Genomic DNA, 18,682 nt, shown 5'->3' with positions numbered 1-18,682 from the left:
CCGCAAGTCTTGTCTCTTGGGAAACGACTGAAAAATCTCAGGCTGCAACCACTAATATCCTCAGTGCTGCATGGCTTGTCTCAACTCTCCATGGTCGACTCCAGGTTCGGACCTGTGCCGCGAGGTTCACCCCTGTCCTACCAGTGTCCTCCTGTGGTCAAACACGGAAATGATGTTCAACACCCAGATGCACCAACATTCCCTAATCTGCCTATAGAGGGGTCAACATTTCCCACTACTTTCCCAAACTTTGACCCAAACTCTCAGCAGTCTCTCCATTTGGACAGCTTAACGGTGACACACGAGATGGCAGCTGAGAGAGAGGAGCAGACACGTGAGAAGTCCGAGTGCCCATTATGGCAAGCTTTACGCAAGCCTAGAGTGACAGCTAGTAGGTTCTATGAGGTTAGCCATGTGAAAGGGCCATCTTCAGGTCAGACCCTGGCAGGGCGGATACTAAAGGGAGTACTCCAAACTCCCGCCATGAAAAGGGGCCTTGAACGCGAGCCACAGGTGCTGGAACAATATTCAAAACATTTCAATGTAAATGTCTCACACTGTGGATTTGTTATCCATCCCGATGCTCCTCACCTCGGGGCTAGCCCCGATGCAAGGGTATATGACCCTAGTGCCATTCCGTGTTTTGGCCTTGCTGAAGTTAAATGCCCAGACATCTCTAGCATTTCTGAGGCAGGACATGTAAAAATGGTGAATGGTCAGGCAAAACTGAAGCAGAATCATAAATACCACTGGCAGGTTCAAGGTCAATTGGCAGTAACTGGATTGAGTTGGTGCGATTTTATAACAGACACTGAGGGAGACTTCACAGTTGAAAGAGTCTGGAGGGATGATGAAATGATAAAAGAGATGAAAAAGAACGTGGACCTGTACTTCTTTGGTACATATATGAATGTGTATCTTCAACAGAAAGTAAAATGAACTAAATTAATAAAGGAATTGAATCAAAGGACTTTATTACATTTTTTTCTGAGTACATTATTTACTACATTACATATTTACATCATTTTGAATACTTTCAGGACAAACTGACCCTTTAGAATTGATTATAGATGAACGACTTATTAAATTATATACATCATTTTGAATACTTTCAGGACAAACTGACCCTTTAGAATTGATTATAGATGAACAACTTATTCAATTATATACATCAATATATACAATGTTTTCAGTACATAGTTAAATGCATGTGATCGGGGGAACACTATTCAACAGGGATGTAGCCTTTTAAATCAAGTGGTCCCTGGAAGTTGGTCATCACACAGCAGACGGTCCACAGCTGGTTGACTGTCCCAGACAAGGTTAGAGGGAGAGTGTGTTCCCAAATGTGATATTCCTTGACTCTGCGTATTGCTCTTTCCACAAGGATTCGAAGTCGGGCGATTGCTTGTGTTTTTAGAGCATCCTCTTTGGTGAACTGCGCTGTGGTTAGAGATGAAATAAGTTAATTTCTATTATTTCAGTGACTGCCTCAGTACTTTTTAAACATTTCTCTGCACATCTTAATGATTATCATTTCACAGTTTTAATTTGAAATGTTCATTCCTTTCATGCCTACCTGTCATCTTGAAGGGTGGTATAATCAGCGTTGCCCCACGGTCATCTAGCAGCTTCTCAATAGTGAAACCCTTGTCTGCCATGCAGCCATCTCCTGGCTCCAGTAAGTCGAGCAGTCCACTTCGTTCAGTCAGCTCTCGGTCAGAGATGGAGCCGGTGAAGAGACTTGACACAAAAGTCACAGCACTACATGGGGCAATCCCAATTAATCCCTTAAAGGTTGTCGTATTTTTGTACGATGAGAAAACCTCTGACTGGAGAGTGAGGGATGATGGATTCTGACATCGTACCTCGGTGCAGTCGATGATTACCCGAACATCTGGACAGTACTGCACAAATTTGCTTGGCATGGTGTTCTTGACTTGCTGTTTACTCATCCAGATGGGAAGGGAGCCAAGAAGCAGGTAAAGGTAGTTGGTCCATGTTATAACAACACGGGAGACAGTGGACACACTGACCTGAAACATGTCAGCCAGCACCTTCTCTTGCAGGCCTGCAGCAACTCGGCAGCAGAAGAGAAAAAACTCATCAACCAGTTGCAGTCTACGCGTTGGACTGGGAGAAATGGGTTCAAATGTTTGTCCCTTTTTCTGAGCTTTCGACCAATAAACCAGCATGGAGGCAGATGGTTGAATAGCCTCCCAGAAGTCACAAAAAACATATCTTGATGTGAATCTTGTGTAAAAAAGGATGTCCTTGTCTGAGACACAAAATCTGTGAAAATGCACTTGATCCACTTTCAGCTGTGACAGCTCTGTTGTCAGTTCCTTGATTTTCTCTTCCAATTGATGTATGCGTGCAGCAGCAGCATCCAGTGCACTTGTATGAGATGAGAGAAACAATTTAAACATCACATTTTGTCTGTGACTTGCATATTAGAAGTAGTTTGGACCTCTAAAGCTACATGAAATAGCTTTTTATAGCTCAATATTCACCTTTACGTTTAATCAGGTAAGATATAAAATGCAACAATTGTACTTGTGATTAAGCTTCTCACATTGTGGTATTGGTCAAATGCTGGGACATCAGTAAGTCTAAACATTTTGTGCCGGTGCTCTGAAAAGTTACACACACCTCCTCGGTATTAGGGCTGCACGATATTTGTGAAAAAAAGTGCGATATGCGATAACTCATTAAAAAATGTGATATTCGATATGCGAGACGATAATGCTTAAAGTGTGTAAAATAAACGTAAATTATCTTTAAAATATATTTTAAATTATATAACCTACATATGTGTTTCACATTCTTTTTGTGACACGAAAACATCTCTACGGCTTCTGAAAGTTAACATCAGTGTTTTACTGTCACATAAGAAGTGTTATTTTAACATCAGTAAACCACAGGGTTTAGGGTTTCAGGAAGGCCTACATTAGTTTAACAACAGACATTAAATAATCAAATGTAAAAATAAAACACTGCTTAGTTTTCACTGTATAAATTAAACATATACTGATTCTTATTAAAGCTTCTTATTAAACAATGACATACCTGGTTTAGGAGCAGAAGCGTAATCATGTTCTGTCATCACCACCGAAGCTGCGACCTCCTCCATCGCCTCTTCCTCACATGGCAGGGGCTGCTCCAGAGGAAGGGCTGGGCAAACGTCATGGCCTAAGCGAGTTGACGCTCTTTTATAAGCGGACTCCCTTCTTGGCAGTCCCCAGTTGTTCCACTGGAAACGGGAGGGTACAGACCCGATTTTTAGACGCTTGATTCGACCCCGGTTGGTAAAGTTAGCCTCGTCAGCTAACGCTAGTCTGCTAGCACTACCTGTAACATTAGTGTAGTCTGACTCACTAAAGTGCCGGCTACAAACAAACGTGCTACCTTGTTTTATTTTAAAGTTTGGCCCTTCATCCCGGCGAACCGCTTTAATCCACTTCTTCCTTAGACTCAATTCAGTCGGGAATCCATGAAAACTTAAGTAGGGTTGGCGTTGTTTGTTCGATTTACAAAGTGGAACAGAGCAGTGACATCTAGCTTTCGTTTCCGCCATTGTTGAACTGCGCCGGAAGTTGACATGCACAAAGTTGACAAATACCGCCCATGAAACCCGGAAGCGTGATAATCCCCTATTGTCACGGAAACAACAACACCGGGATATAAACGGGACTTATAAATCAATCAATTGAAGTATTTCTGTTTCCAGCATTAATTTGACGTGTATCGGTGCAGAACAGGTGAGCTGATGATATAACTTACAGGTCCTGTTTGAAGAGAATCCGAGGACATTTATGCAGAAAGGCGTTACAACAGTCTCTTTGTTTGTTTGTCCTTCCTTTGCGGTTTAATTTTTTTTAGACATTATTAGACGAGTTTCATTTGTGATAACAGTTTTTGTCTTAGGCTTCAGTATCTACAGGAATGGTCTGAAGGAAATGTTCTAGGAAATGCAAACGTACATTTTCAGCGCAACAAGTTCGCGTAACCCTCCGTGTGTTCTTTTTTGTTGTTGAAGGTCTTGTGTAATTTTTGTTGACCCGGATCCCTAAATATGATCACGTATACAGTAAAACCTTCTTAGAAATTCAATATTATCTAGAAATACAATATTATCTGGAAAATGTTTACATATCTGTATCGTGGTTATTTATTTTGTTTATTTTACCAACATTAACAGTTACCCACCATTACTAGGGGTTCAACAATATGTATCGTGGATAGTGATAATCTGTAGAACATTAGTTCACCCAAAATGAAAATTACTGTGTGAGGAATATAATAAACTCCATTTTGGGAACGCATTACATTTTTATATATATATATATATATATATATATATATATATATATATATATATATATATATATATATGCATGATTTATGAGGTGCGATATCCCTGGTGTGGAGCAAGAGACATACTTCAAGGAGAGTTTCATGTCTTTTATCACTTCCCCCAGTCTTGCGTCACAGCTGATAATTCTATAAAACCTGTCAAATAGAATTCCGTTTCATACACTCACTTAGTATCAGCACTGAACAGTGAACACACGCTTTACAAGGTAAGAGAAAGGTCTAAAGATAGTTGTGCAATATGCATTGACTTGTATGTTTTCTGTGCATTTTGTTAGAACATGTAATGTTTGTCTTGAATCCACCTCTGCTCCACAGTTTGTCAAGCAGATTTACTAACCTTGTTTAATTGTGTTATATAGTTAATCTTTTTTTGTTGTTTTTTCTTTTCAGAAATGTCTCTAGTCAAGCAGAATTTTCACCCGAATAATGAGGCAAACATCAACAAACTGATCAACCTCAAATTGACGGCCTCATATGTGTATCTCTCCCTGGTCTGTTCACACATATTGACAACTTTTATGTATTTACATTTGCATAATTTTCACCTTGTACCTTCCCTGTACCTTTTCAGTTGTAAATTTGTCTATTTATGTAATTATTCTTTAAAAAATAATTTTCCTTTTTTTTTTTTTATTGCATAAATACACTAACATAAAGTATTACATTGCCGCAATTACTTAATGCCAAATGTGCGTTGTGCGGGCTCAAGAATATTGTGTGAATATTGAATAATTCTAAATATTAGAGCGTTTATAATTTAATATACTGTCTGTTATAGCACTGATGCTTACATGTTGTATTAATGACTGACCTCTGCATGTCTGTTTAGTCTGTAACACTAAAAGTGTTTCTCTCTGTCTCATAGGGAATGTATTTTGACAGGGACGATGTGGCTCTGCCCAACTTCTCCAAGTTTTTTCTGGAGCGTTCACAGAAGGAGAGGGATCATGCGGAGCACCTGCTGGAGTATCAAAACATGAGAGGAGGACGAATACTTCTACACACTATCTCGGTCTGAGTTTTAGGCTACATCTACATTAATCCGGATAGATTCGAAAACAGCGTTTTCGTTTAAAAACGCTCTCCGTCCACACTAGTGTTTTCTGATGTTTTAATTGTGGTTGATAAACTTGGAAAATTCCTGAAAATGCTAAATTCACCTTTCTGCGCATGCGTAAAAGCTAACTGAGATGACACAGACGAAAAAATAAATAAAGTTATCGTGTAATTCTTCTGACAAGATCATTTTATTTCTCTAAATATCTCACCATTCACTGATGCATCCAGGTCACACTCAGTCACCATAGGTTTGGTCTAAAACGCAACTGCTTCATGTATTGCCGCACCACAGCAAAAGAGAGTGCACACTCTTCATATCACAGTCCTGCAAAGATGACAGAAAATTCACTTTCAGCAACAGTGTGTAAGTGTATAGCACATAACAGGCACAATTCGGTAAACATATCTATTGGTATAATATGCGTCACATGACTAAACTTACAACATTGTTTTTAAATACCTACGTTTTGACAGTCCACACTACAATGCGAAAACGGCGTTTTCAAATTTATCCACTTTGGAGAGCGTTTTCAAAAAGCTTCGTTTTCAGTAATAAAAACGGCGTCTCAGTGTGGACGGAAGGCCAAAACAGAGAAAAAGCGTTTTCAAATGAAAACATATTAGTGTGGACAAGTCCGGGTCCACAAAAGTGTTTTTAGCCAGTTGACTATAGCTTACTACAGTTAAAATTATAATTCAGTATTTTACGTTTGCTTTAGGATGTTAGTGTATTCAAACACATTTGTGTGTATAATCTGATTGTGTGTGTGTCTTATATGTATCTGGGATAATCTTTATGTCATGATGTATCAATAGCCGCATTTACAACATCGATCCAAACAGTTCTCTTTGCTTAACCGTGCCGATCCGGGCCAGCCAGCATGGATATGGGTTGATTTTTCCATTGTGGGGCTCTTTGGAATGAAATGCAACAGCATCAGTCGTCTGCCTTTTAATGCAAGAGTTTACAGATGATATGAGATATAAATAGCGACCGCATTATGGAAGATGATCGGATATTTAGCCAGGCAACAGACAAGTGATCAATCCTGAGTTGCTGTGTCACTACACGCATTCTACCAGCACAGTTTAGCACGGTTAGCCAACAGTGCTGAGAATGCAGGGCCGAAAACCAGTTTGTAATCGTGCTGTGCCGTACCAGGCTCTAGTGGAAATACAACTGAAACCGTTCCTTACTGTTCTTAGAACCATTGGGCTTGACGGTGGAAAAGTAGCTTATTTGAGCATCAGCAATATCTACAGTAGTCAAACCTTTCATCAAAGTTATACATGAATTTTGAACAATACCCATTCTTGTCTTAGGACAGCTTTGATGAACTTATTTGATCCACTTCAAATGTTGACTACTGTATAATATTTATAATACAATATAAATGTGTTCATAAAACTTCTGTCCATTTTTCTCTTTCTCCCTGTCACTGATCAGAAGCCCAGTCGTGATGATTGGAGTGGAGGTATGGATGCATTTACTTTTTCTCTGGATCATCAGAAATCTCTCAACCAATCCCTGCTGGAGATCCATCACGCGGCTGGAGAAAACTCAGACCCTCATGTGAGTAGCTAAAGGTTTTTTGGGGTTTTTTTGTATTAAAATAAGAATTGATAACCAGTAATTATAATTGCATATTATTTTTGAATAACGGTGTGTTTTCCCCATCATTCTAGCTGTGTGATTTCCTAGAGGGCAACTTCTTTACTGACAGTCATGACTTTATTAAGACTCTGGGGGACCACATCGGCAGTCTGAGTCGTCTCATCAATTCTGACCCACACGGAAAAATGGGGGAGTACCTGTTCGACAAGCACACTCTCTGATCTGCTCTGATCTGATGAGTTTGGCTGCCAACCTTCCATGTCAAACAGTATGTGTACAAGTGAATTATTTTAAGGAATTCTGCACAACTTTTCATTTAATTATTTTTGCCTTTCAATGGGCAATTCTTTAAGAATCACGCAGTGTTTTTAACAACTATTTGTGTTGTACTTTTTCCATGCATAAGTGGGACTATAATGTGAATTGTGCCAGTCCAAAGATGGTACTTTGGTGTTCAAGCCTTAACTACCCCATGTCTGTTTACAGAATTGTATTGGTGCTATTGTAAAACCTTATCTTATCAAAAACAAGCCTATAGTCCTGAACGTCATTAGGAGAGGTTTAGTACAGCGCACCACTGAAAATGAGTGTTTGTGTGTGCATGTTGTTGAACTCTGGCCACTGTGAATTTATATACAGGTCCTTCTCAAAAAATTAGCATATTGTGATAAAGTTCATTATTTTCCTTAATGTAATGATATATATATTTTAGATTCATTGCACACCAACTGAAATATTTCTGGTCTTTTATTGTTTTAATACTGATGATTCTGGCATACAGCTCATGAAAACCCAAAATTCCTATCTCAAAAAATTTGCATATTTCATCCGACCAATAAAATAAGTGTTTTTAATACAAAAAAAAAGTCAACCTTCAAATAATTATGTTCAGTTATGCACTCAATACTTGGTCGGGAATCCTTTTGCAGAAATGACTGCTTCAATGCGGCATGGCATGGAGGCAATCAGCCTTTGGCACTGCTGAGGTGTTATGGAGGCCCAGGATGCTTCGATAGCGGCCTTAAGCTCATCCAGAGTGTTGGGTCTTGCGTCTCTCAACTTTCTCTTCACAATATCCCACAGATTCTCCATGGGGTTCAGTTCAGGAGAGTTGGCAGGCCAATTGAGCACAGTAATACCATGGTCAGTAAACCACTTACCAGTGGTTTTGGCTCTGTGAGCAGGTGCCAGGTCGTGCTGAAAAATGAAATCAGATGGAAGCATGAAGTGCTCCAAAATCTCCTGATAGCTAGCTGCATTGACCCTGCCCTTGATAAAACACAGTAGACCAACACCAGCAGCTGACATGGCACCCCAGACCATCACTGACTGTTGGTACTTGACACGGGACTTCAGGCATTTTGGCATTTCCTTCTCCCCAGTCTTCCTCCAGACACTGGCACCTTGATTTCCGAATGACATGCAAAATTTGCTTTCATCCGAAAAAAGTACTTTGGACCACTGAGCAACAGTCCAGTGCTGCTTCTCTGTAGCCCAGGTCAGGCGCTTCTGCCGCTGTTTCTGGTTCAAAAGTGGCTTGACCTGGGGAATGCGGCACCTGTAGCCCATTTCCTGCACACGCCTGTGCACGGTGGCTCTGGATGTTTCTACTCCAGACTCAGTCCACTGCTTCCGCAGGTCCCCCAAGGTCTGGAATCGGTCCTTCTCCACAATCTTCCTCAGGGTCCGGTCACCTCTTCTCGTTGTGCAGCGTTTTTTGCCACACTTTTTCCTTCCCACAGACTTCCCACTGAGGTGCCTTGATACAGCACTCTGGGAAACAGCCTATTTGTTCAGAAATTTCTTTCTGTTTCTTACCCTCTTGCTTGAGGGTGTCAATGATGGCCTTCTGGACAGCAGTCAGGTCGGCAGTCTTACCCATGATTGCGGTTTTGAGTAATGAAACAGGCTGGGAGTTTTTAAAAGCCTCAGGAATCTTTTGCAGGTGTTCAGAGTTAATTAGTTGATTCAGATGATTAGGTTAATAGAATACCCTTTTCATGATATGCTAATTTTTTGAGATAGGAATTTTGGGTTTTCATGAGCTGTATGCCAAAATCATCAGTATTAAAACAATAAAAGACCTGAAATATTTCAGTTGGTGTGCAATGAATCTAAAATATATGAAAGTTTAATTTTTATCATTACATTATGGAAAATAATGAACTGAATCACAATATGCTATTTTTTTGAGAAGGACCTGTACCTCAAACATAATGTTCATAAATAAAGCATTCCAAAAAAAAAGGTTTTTTTTTTTTTCTTGTACCTTTAATGTAGTACACTTGTACATTTTTTTTTTCAAGCATGTAGTTCAGTTGTCAGTTGACAATGAAAATTGAGTAAATCATTAACATATCTCAGAGTAACTCGACACACTGGAACTTGTTGTTCTCTTCATAAAATGATTGTAAAATGCTGCCCTTGCCAAAACTGGGAGCGTTTGTAAAGGGGTTAATGGCTCATGTATTTGTAAATTGAAACCAGGGGCAAATTTATAATTTGAGAATCTGAAAAAGCATATTCATCATTCCAGGATATGAAAGCCGTAGTAAAATCAACATGATCAGTAAAACCAGTAAGCGGCTGGGTTGAGAAATGTTCTCATGTGATTCCACACTGTTCCTCTGAAGTGTGAATCCAATTAGGCTGGTATTGATTTTCCAGTTGTTTACGCACTAATGTTAGTTCTTGAAACCAAATCAACAGGACCTGAAGCTACCAAAGCCTTAAACCAAGTCTGCAAAATTGTTGGTACAATTCCTGCCTTCAATTTATGCTCCAATTTTAGAGTGTAAATGTCTATATTGCATTTGTGTGTTGTACATTTGACTAGGTATTACTGTTAAGGTATTTATATCACAACCAGCTGCAGTGTTACTGACAATGCAAAAGGTATAAACTTACTGATGGGATTTCATAGTGGTTTGTGTTCACGTCACATCAGTGTGTTGTTGGTTTTTGGACAGATCTTGTCATATGAAGTATATCATTTTGGTGTAAAAAACATTTCAGAAAGGGATAAAGTGAATGCAGTGTTTGATTTTCCTTGACATTTTTGTGTTTAGAGCTTCGGGAAAATTTGGGAATGATTCAGCAAACGTGTTACCAATTGGGAAGAACTGAATGAACAGGAAACAAGATTTACTCCTTAAGTCATTAACTTACCATTTTGCACAAAATATAATATTACAGTAAAACAGTAATTTCCAACTAGATGGACCTCCTCTTTAAAGTTCTAATGTCTCTGAAAACTGAAAATAAAATGCTCTTCTTGCTTATTTGACACTGCACACATCTTCCTAAACACAGCAGCTGTTAAACCGACCCTAAAGGCAGTTATGAATAAGGCAGCTATAATGTGTCAGCTAGAGATAAGGACTTTGAAACTGCTGACTCATTATGTGTGTTTTTTAGATATGAAAGGCATTCATTGGCGTTCTTGCACTTGAATTGTTCTCTGTGTGGTTTAAGTAATCAAAACCACTGAACTGGCCTGAATTACTTACAAACAATTTTCTTTATGAATAATAAATACGTAGGTGTGCCTGTATCTTTTTCTATTGCTGTTCAATTACATGATAGAAAGTCTAAGGCCTTCAAAAGCCGTACAGCAAACCCATCTAATCTGGTGCCTATTACACGACATACCAAGATTGCTGTGGGGAAAAAAAGTAAGACTGTTAAGTTAGCACTTTTAAACATCCGCTCACTTAAAAATAAATCACTTTTAGTCAATGACTTAATAACCACATACAACCTGGATTTCATGTTGCTAAATGAAACTTGGCTAGAAGAAAGTTGCAGTGCAACAGTCCTCAATGAAACAGCCCCTCCTAACTTTACTTTTATGAGTGTCTGCAGAGCTGTCAGAAGAGGCGGAGGTTTAGCTGCTCTTTATAAAGATGTCTATCAATGTAAGCAAATATCATTTGGGAATTACCCGTCTTTCGAATATCTGGGTATTGTGTTAAAAGGTGCTCCACGCATTTTACTTATCATTGTTTACAGGCCTCCTAAATACTCTCCAGCTTTTGCTGAGAACTTAACAGAACTGTTAAGTTCTATTTCCTCAGAGTTTGACTGCTTTGCCATTGCTGGAGATTTTAACATTCACATAGATAATGCAGAAAACAATATGGCAAAAGAAATCAAAACTGTTTTAAAAACTTTTGATCTGACTCAGCATGTACATGGAGCCACACATAATCGTGGACACACTCTAGATTTACTTATCAGTAAGGGTCTAAACATTTCATCAATTGTTATTAAGGATGTAGCACTGTCTGATCATTTTTGTATTTTCTTTGATATATTGGTCTCTCCTGCCATTGAAGCTAGATCTGTGTCTGTCAAGAAGAGATGCTTAAATGAGAACACTAGTGTACTATTTATGAAGGCTATATCTTTAACACCAAGCATATCTGCTGACTCTGTTGATTTTCTCCTTGATTCTTTTAACTCAAAAGTTAAGAGTGTAATTGATGATATTGCTCCTGTGAAAGTCAGGAAGAAGAGTGGCAGACAAAAAGCACCTTGGAGAAACTCAACAGCAGTGCAAAATATGAAAAGACAATGCAGAAAAGCAGAGCGCATGTGGCGGAAGACAAAACTTGTAGTCCATTATAACATCTACAAAGACAGCATCCATGCTTTCAATAAGGAAATAAGCAAAGCTAGACAGACTTTTTTCTCGAATATTATAAACAGCAATATAAACAACACGCGCACTCTTTTTGCTACTGTAGAGAGACTGACAAACCCCCCAAGCCAGATTCCCAGTGAAATGCTCTCAGTGAGAAAGTGCAGTGAGTTTGCTTCTTTCTTCTCTGAGAAAATCAATAATATCAGAAAGGTGATCAGCTCATCCTTGAGTTGCGCTGGGGTCAGGCAGATCAGACAACAGGACGAGAAAGTAGCCACTATGTCTGATTTCGAAGAAATTGATGGCAAAATTTTGGAAGAAACCGTACAGCAACTAAAAACATCAACCTGCGCCCTTGATGCACTTCCCACATCTTTTTTCAAAAATGTGTTACACAGCTTAGAAGCAGATCTCCTAGAAGTGGTAAATGCCTCACTTCTCTCTGGGAGTTTTCCGACCTCCCTGAAAACTGCTGTTGTCAAGCCCCTCCTGAAAAAGAGCAATCTGGATAAGACCATATTAAACAACTATAGACCGATCTCAAATCTTCCTTTCATAGGCAAGATCATTGAAAAAGTTGTCTTCAATCAGCTGAACAAATTCTTAAGCTCGAATGGATACTTTGACCATTTTCAATCTGGTTTCCGACCGCACCACAGTACAGAGACCGCGCTCATAAAGATAATAAATGATATTCGCTTAAATACTGATACAGGCAAATTATCAGTGCTGGTACTACTCGACCTCAGTGCTGCATTTGACACTGTCGATCACAAAATACTTCTTGACAGGCTGGAAAACTGGGTCGGGCTTTCTGGGATAGTCCTAAAATGGTTCAGGTCATACTTAGGAGGCAGAGGTTATTATGTGAGTATAGGAGACCATAAGTCTGAGTGGACATCCATGACATGCGGAGTCCCTCAAGGCTCAATTCTTGCGCCACTCCTATTCAACCTGTACATGCTCCCAATGAGCCAAATAATGAGAAAGAACCAAATCGCTTACCATAGCTATGCAGACGACACACAGCTCTACTTATCCCTATCGCCTAACGATTACAGCCCCATTGACTCCCTTTGCCAATGCATTGATGAAGTAAACAATTGGATGTGCCAAAACTTTCTTCAGTTAAACAAAGACAAAACTGAAGTCATTGCGTTTGGAAACAAAGATGAAGTTCTCAAGGTGAACGCATACCTTCAGTCTAGGGGTCAAACAACTAAAAATCAAGTCAGGAATCTGGGTGTGTCTCTGGAGTCAGACCTTAGTTTCAGTAGTCATGTCAAAGCAATAACTAAATCAGCATATTATCACCTGAAAAATATTGCAAGAATTAGATGCTTTGTTTCCAGTCAAGACTTAGAAAAACTTGTGCATGCTTTCATCACCAGTAGGGTGGATTATTGTAATGGACTTCTCACTGGCCTTCCCAAAAAGACCATAAGACAGTTGCAGCTCATACAGAACGCTGCTGCTAGGATTCTGAGCAGAACCAGAAAATATGAACACATCACACCAGTCCTCAGGTCTTTACACTGGCTGCCAGTTACATTTAGGATTGATTTTAAAGTATTATTACTGGTATATAAATCATTCAATGGCCTAGGACCTCAATACATTGCAGATATGCTCAGTGAATATAAACCCAACAGATCACTCAGATCATTAGGATCACATCGGCTAGAAATACCAAGGGTTCACTCTAAGCATGGCGAGTCTGCTTTTAGCTACTATGCCAGCCGCAGCTGGAACCAGCTTCCAGAAGAGATCAGATGTGCTCCTACAGTAGTCACATTCAAATCCAGACTCAAAACACATCTGTTTAGCTGTGCATTTACTGAATGAGCACTGTGCCACTGTTCGTCCGACTGTTTGCACTGTATTTTATTTTATGTTTTAATTATTCTGATTTCTGTATTTTATCTTTTATTCTAAACTGTTTTAATTATTCTGATTATTTTAATTTCTTCTATGTAAAGCACTTTGAATTACCATTGTGTATGAAATGTGCTATATAAATAAACTTGCCTTGCCTTGCCTTGCCTAGGTCTAACTGAAAGAATGAATTTGTAAGCTTTATATAAAATTCATATACACCACACTGCTTAACCAGTTAAATAAAGCAAGAGGGAGTTGTAATAGAATTGCTTTTTCATTTAATGAGACACAAAGCAGAGTGGAAAATATGACTTATTTACTGCAATAGATTAAACCCTGTAAAGCATGACATATTAAAGAATAGTCCAAAAATATTTTTTTGTTCAAAATTACCAACGTTTAAATGAATCAATATATCATCAATAATTCTTTCAAAATGTGTGTTTGTCTTACCCTGATTCACTACGGTATGCTTGTATGGTGTGGAAGTGGTGTTAGTTGTCACCAGGGCTGTAGGGTGTCTGGGGCACCGGTGCGAGTCCCCTTGTCCCCTTGACACTGGTTGTCACAACGAGTGAGAAAGGTTGACATGGAGCAAGCTAAATCTCAAACCTCGAATCACTCCTGGGACCCGTTCTTCGTACGTTGCTTAAAACAAACGAAACATCCAAGATAATATCAACGTGCTCATCATGATCCGGCTAATTAGGTTCTTCGAACACTCCTGCCGGTTATGATTAGTATAGCTGGATTGAGTTATCTGAGATAATTGCGCGTTCATGCGCTGGGTTAAAAGGGGATATGTATCGATAGTAGAAACATTGATCAGCAACGCTGCTATTGACTGCTCACCGTGGCCTCACGATGAGCCACAAGAGAGCGCTCAGTTTTTTTCTCCACAGAAGAGCAAGAGTTATTGCTTGAAGGACATGCAGAATTTGAAAACTTAATTAAAACGCCAGGGAACACCTCAAAGTGTGCAAAAGCCAAGAGAGAGGGCTGGCAAAACGTAGCAGACAAATTAAGTTTGTAGTTAGATGTTTTTATCACTTATTAAAGTATATATTTTGATTTTTTAATAATTTCTAAATAATTAATAACTTTGTTCATTGTAATGTCAGAGTCACCACCCACTACTAGAACATGGGAACAAGTAAAAGTGAAGTACTAGAATATTCTACATAATAGTAATTTGTACTAAATCTCTTTTAAAAAGGCACTGTTAATAAATGTTTGCCTGTTTATAAAAGAAACCAAGAAAAAGGCTGAGAAAAAAATAAATAAAAGTAAAACAAACCGGTGGTGGTCCTGCACCCCCACATTATACCCAGGCAGAAGAGCTGACCCTTGGGTTGAGTGTGAACCTTGTGGAGGGCATCCCTGGGTTCAGCTCTTCCTCAGACCCACAGCCAGAAGCCAGGAGCAGAACACCTTCACTGCTGGTAAATGAACTTTAAAGGATCCTAGTACACTGTAAAATAATTTGTTGCTGCATTAAATTAAGTAGGCCTTTAATCCAAATGGCTGTCAGTCATATCAGCTGTTAAACCTTGAGTAGCAGTGAATTGCTTTGACTTGTGAAAGTCTACATGTGTGACTGTGAAACTACATAGTTAATGTAAAAAAAATATATGTTGCCATGAGTTATTGATCACATTTCCCCCCAGTGTACTTCATTGTAATGAAATTGTGTTTTCCTCTTTTGTGCAGTATTAAACAATACACCAACACTTTTATGTGTTCCCAAGCAAGTGGCTGAAGCATGTGCAGTAAGTGGACTTTTTCTAATACATCAAAAGGGAAGAAAGTATCTACAACACTTTGTAATGCCCATTTTCCCCCCAATGCACAGGACAGTGAAGAAACCCTCTCAGGCATCTTTAAGTGCATAAATAACTTTACTTAATTTACACTTGAGTACCTATTATTTCTAATATGAGTTGCAGGAGTCCACATCTACAGAAGAGTCTGCACAAAGCAGTGATGCAGAGGTGGACAGTGTTTACTTTTCCTTTTAATTGTTGATGCATAAGCCATGTGTTTGACAGGTTTACCCCTACCCCTAGAAAACAGAGTATTTTGAAAATACTTGACAACTTAAAGGGAAAAAAAATGGCACTAGAGATCGAGTTGCTTCATAGGAACTTCAGAGTAAGTGCTAATATATTATTTCACACAGAGTACAATATATATTATTTGCAGGCAAAAGATGACTTGATCACTGGCTTTTCTTTACAAAGAACAATAAAAATCAAGGAACTAAGCATATTTGTCTTGTCTTTTATTAAACATTTATGATATGTTTTATATTTTTTCTGATGGTGCAATGTTGTGTAATATGGCCCATGCAATGTCACAGGCCCTGTCAGGTGCAACCCTCAGACTTTTCAGATACTTTAGTTGGCTAAAGTTCACTTCATTGTGTGCCCTTGTCTTGGCTAGAGCTGCATTGTAACTGGTCTGGGGTTTGGGTCAGGGAATGGGGTCATAAAACACCTGTCTCCAAGCAGGATCCTGTTGTAATCACCTGTTTATTGGAAAAATTCAGTTCTGTTAGGATAAGCATATGTGTATGTAATACAGTGAGCTTGACATTTATATTTTTCCTTACCACGTTCAAATAATGTGCATAAATCTCTGAAAATTCTTGAGTCATGCACAGATCCTGGCCATATTTGTGATATGGAACATAGTCGGGCATTTCTAAGATTAAAGGCCAAATTGGGTTGCTGCAATTTAGAAAATTTGACTAATTGGTATACATCAAATTATCAGTCCTTATGTCAGGTACAATGTTATGAGCTTGGTTGAGACCATAAGATAAGGGAATTTATGATTTTTTGCCATTTTTTTAACTATGTCAAGTAATTGTGTCACTCATTACCATCACATCATCGAATGTATGTAAAAAAATAAAACTTTACTGATAAATCAGTGCTTTTAAAACATTTTGTGCTTTCACATGGAATCTATTTTATCTTGAACTTAATGGGATTGTTGATTTTTACTTGCAAGATGAATTATAGTCACTTAAGTATCTACATTTCTGATTCATCAATCTACCCTGGCTTGGAATATAAGCTTATTTTAAGTGAATGCCATATATCAAAACTTTTTTAATACAATGATAATTAAGACTGTCCAACTCTGTCAGAAATATATAATTGTAGGATGTTTTTGTAATTTATACATCATTTATTGGCAAAAATATGTATGTTAATGGTGATGGTGATGACATTGCAGTTCTGGTAATGACAGTTTGTTGCGGCGATGACAAATCACTGATCATAACCTATTGTAATTTAAGAGCCTAAGTGACTTCAGACCAAAAAAAAACCCACCAGCTATTAATTGGTTTAAACATCAAAACATAGTTTAATCTGATTATGGAAGACCAAAAAGGAACTGTGTGTATCTGCCGTCATCACCACCACAACCTGTCATTACCAGCACAAGCTATAATGTGCTGGTAATGACTGTGCTGGAAATGACAATTTAGTCAAAAAACTAGCCTTGCTAGCAAAGATGATGACTAAGCAAGTGTAGCTAGCTTTCTACATGTAATGTACACTTTTTTAACTAATAAAGTGATAAAAAAGAATCCAAAAATGTTTAAAAATACAACACATATGGTAATGACGCATAATAAGTGTACATGCCCAACACAAAGAATAAAGAGTAGATTTATTACTTTTCTGGACATCAAGGCATCAGTCTTGCAGCTTGAAATCCATGTGCTCCACTATGCTATTAGGTTAACATGGCTACCAAATAAACCTTTGATGAAAAAACTGTTAAAAAGTGCCTTTATGCAGAGCATCTTGGTAATGACAGCTAAACCATGGGACAGGTAGAAATTAAGCAAAATAAAGTACAAAATGCATATATATGCTTAATCTGTGCATGTAGTTTATTAGTTCAGGTAACATTTAATTCATTTGCTTTTTTTTTTATTGATTTGTGATAAATAATGTTTGAGATTTGTTACGACAAGTGAAAACTCTGGTGGCGGACAACACCAAAACACAGATATTGTACCACAAAACACCAATAAAATGTGTTAAAATCATTAGTAAGAGCAGCCATAAAATAAGTCTAGGCTTGTTTTTGTTTATACTAATTAGTGGTGCTAAAATTTATTAGATTGAATTAGTTTTTAATAGAATTACGCCCTCTGGACAGAAATAGGCCCGAATTCTGGGAAATACCCAGTCACACACCATCTAAGAGATTTTAGTCAGTCAACTGCCTTTTTAAAATTTGATATAATACTAATCTGGATAAGAATCGCAATAGTAACTTGCCTGCACTGTTATTAAAGCCCGACTCCGACGAGTCGAACATTTATGCGTTTCCAACAAATTAATGATTTAAACGACATCCTCACGAATCATGAGAAAAATGATATATTTCAAAAAGTACACTATCGCACTGCGCTAAAAGACTTCCCGTATCAGCTCCGCTTAAAAAGCCGCGATCTAATCCTGTTAACATGAAATATCATGATATCAAGATCATGCCAAATCGCCAACAATCAAATCCAGCTAACTGAGTTAGCGACGTACGAAGAACAGGCCCCTGATGTATTATTCATCTGATACATTTTAACATGATTTAAAAAAAAAAAGTATGTATGGATAATCAAGTAAATTTAAGTTGCTTCTGTTGCTTCAAGTGTTCATCTTGAAATACTAACAATATAAAAATTAATTATTATGTTTAAGTTATAAAATTACTAAATATTTTCACAGCAAAAAGACAATTGTACCAAACAATTCAAACATGTTGTTTGTCCACAGCCAGGAACAGCACATCTGCATGGCATTGCAATCTTCTTGTAAACAGACCCACTCGCTGCACGTCGACTGAACACCTGTGGGCGTGACAACGCTGCGTTGATGCGAAATGAGGCGTAGTTGACTTGCGCTTGAGGCGGTCATATGCAAACGACTGGTATGTCACTTCATACCGTGACGTCACTTCATAACATGGATCCACAACGAGCTGTATTTAGTGCTTGTTTAAATAAATTGTTCCTTTATAATGGGGAGGATGTCTTAAGCTATGAAACTTGCAGGAAGTTTTAATGGTGCAAAGACCTCTTTTAT

General features: G+C 38.4%; 2 protein-coding genes across 4 annotated transcripts; one reads left to right on the top strand and one right to left on the bottom strand.

Annotated features, from left to right (window-relative positions):
- Window positions 1-957: 957 nt before the first annotated feature.
- Window positions 958-3,591, bottom strand: LOC143751635 (uncharacterized). Its single transcript, XM_077244253.1, has 3 exons — window positions 3,070-3,591; window positions 1,580-2,397; window positions 958-1,443 (listed from the first exon to the last, which is right to left on the bottom strand). Exons 2-3 carry the CDS (start codon window positions 2,193-2,195, stop codon window positions 1,226-1,228), a joined length of 834 nt encoding a protein of 277 aa, XP_077100368.1. The 5' UTR covers window positions 2,196-2,397; window positions 3,070-3,591; the 3' UTR covers window positions 958-1,225.
- On the top strand, window positions 3,177-13,948 carry LOC143751636 (ferritin, lower subunit). Of its 3 annotated transcripts, XR_013207280.1 has the most exons (6): window positions 3,244-3,761; window positions 4,768-4,868; window positions 5,243-5,389; window positions 6,884-7,009; window positions 7,123-7,742; window positions 9,150-13,755. XR_013207280.1 is itself a non-coding variant. In XM_077244254.1 (5 exons), exons 2-5 carry the CDS (start codon window positions 4,770-4,772, stop codon window positions 7,270-7,272), a joined length of 522 nt encoding a protein of 173 aa, XP_077100369.1. In that variant the 5' UTR covers window positions 3,177-3,761; window positions 4,768-4,769; the 3' UTR covers window positions 7,273-10,335. The 3 variants fall into 3 exon arrangements, 2 of the variants coding, with proteins under 2 accessions (XP_077100369.1, XP_077100370.1); XM_077244254.1 differs by having other exon boundaries at window positions 3,177-3,761; window positions 7,123-10,335; XM_077244255.1 differs by lacking the exon at window positions 3,244-3,761 and adding an exon at window positions 4,496-4,583 and having other exon boundaries at window positions 7,123-13,948.
- Window positions 13,949-18,682: the final 4,734 nt, after the last annotated feature.

The sequence above is a fragment of the Siphateles boraxobius genome, unplaced genomic scaffold (genome assembly GCF_051911475.1).
Source record: "Siphateles boraxobius isolate OS27281-9 unplaced genomic scaffold, OSU_SipBor_1 26, whole genome shotgun sequence".
Taxonomy (NCBI): domain Eukaryota; kingdom Metazoa; phylum Chordata; class Actinopteri; order Cypriniformes; family Leuciscidae; genus Siphateles; species Siphateles boraxobius.
Note: the sequence above shows the minus strand (reverse complement) of the source record. Positions and strands in the feature narration are given on the sequence as shown.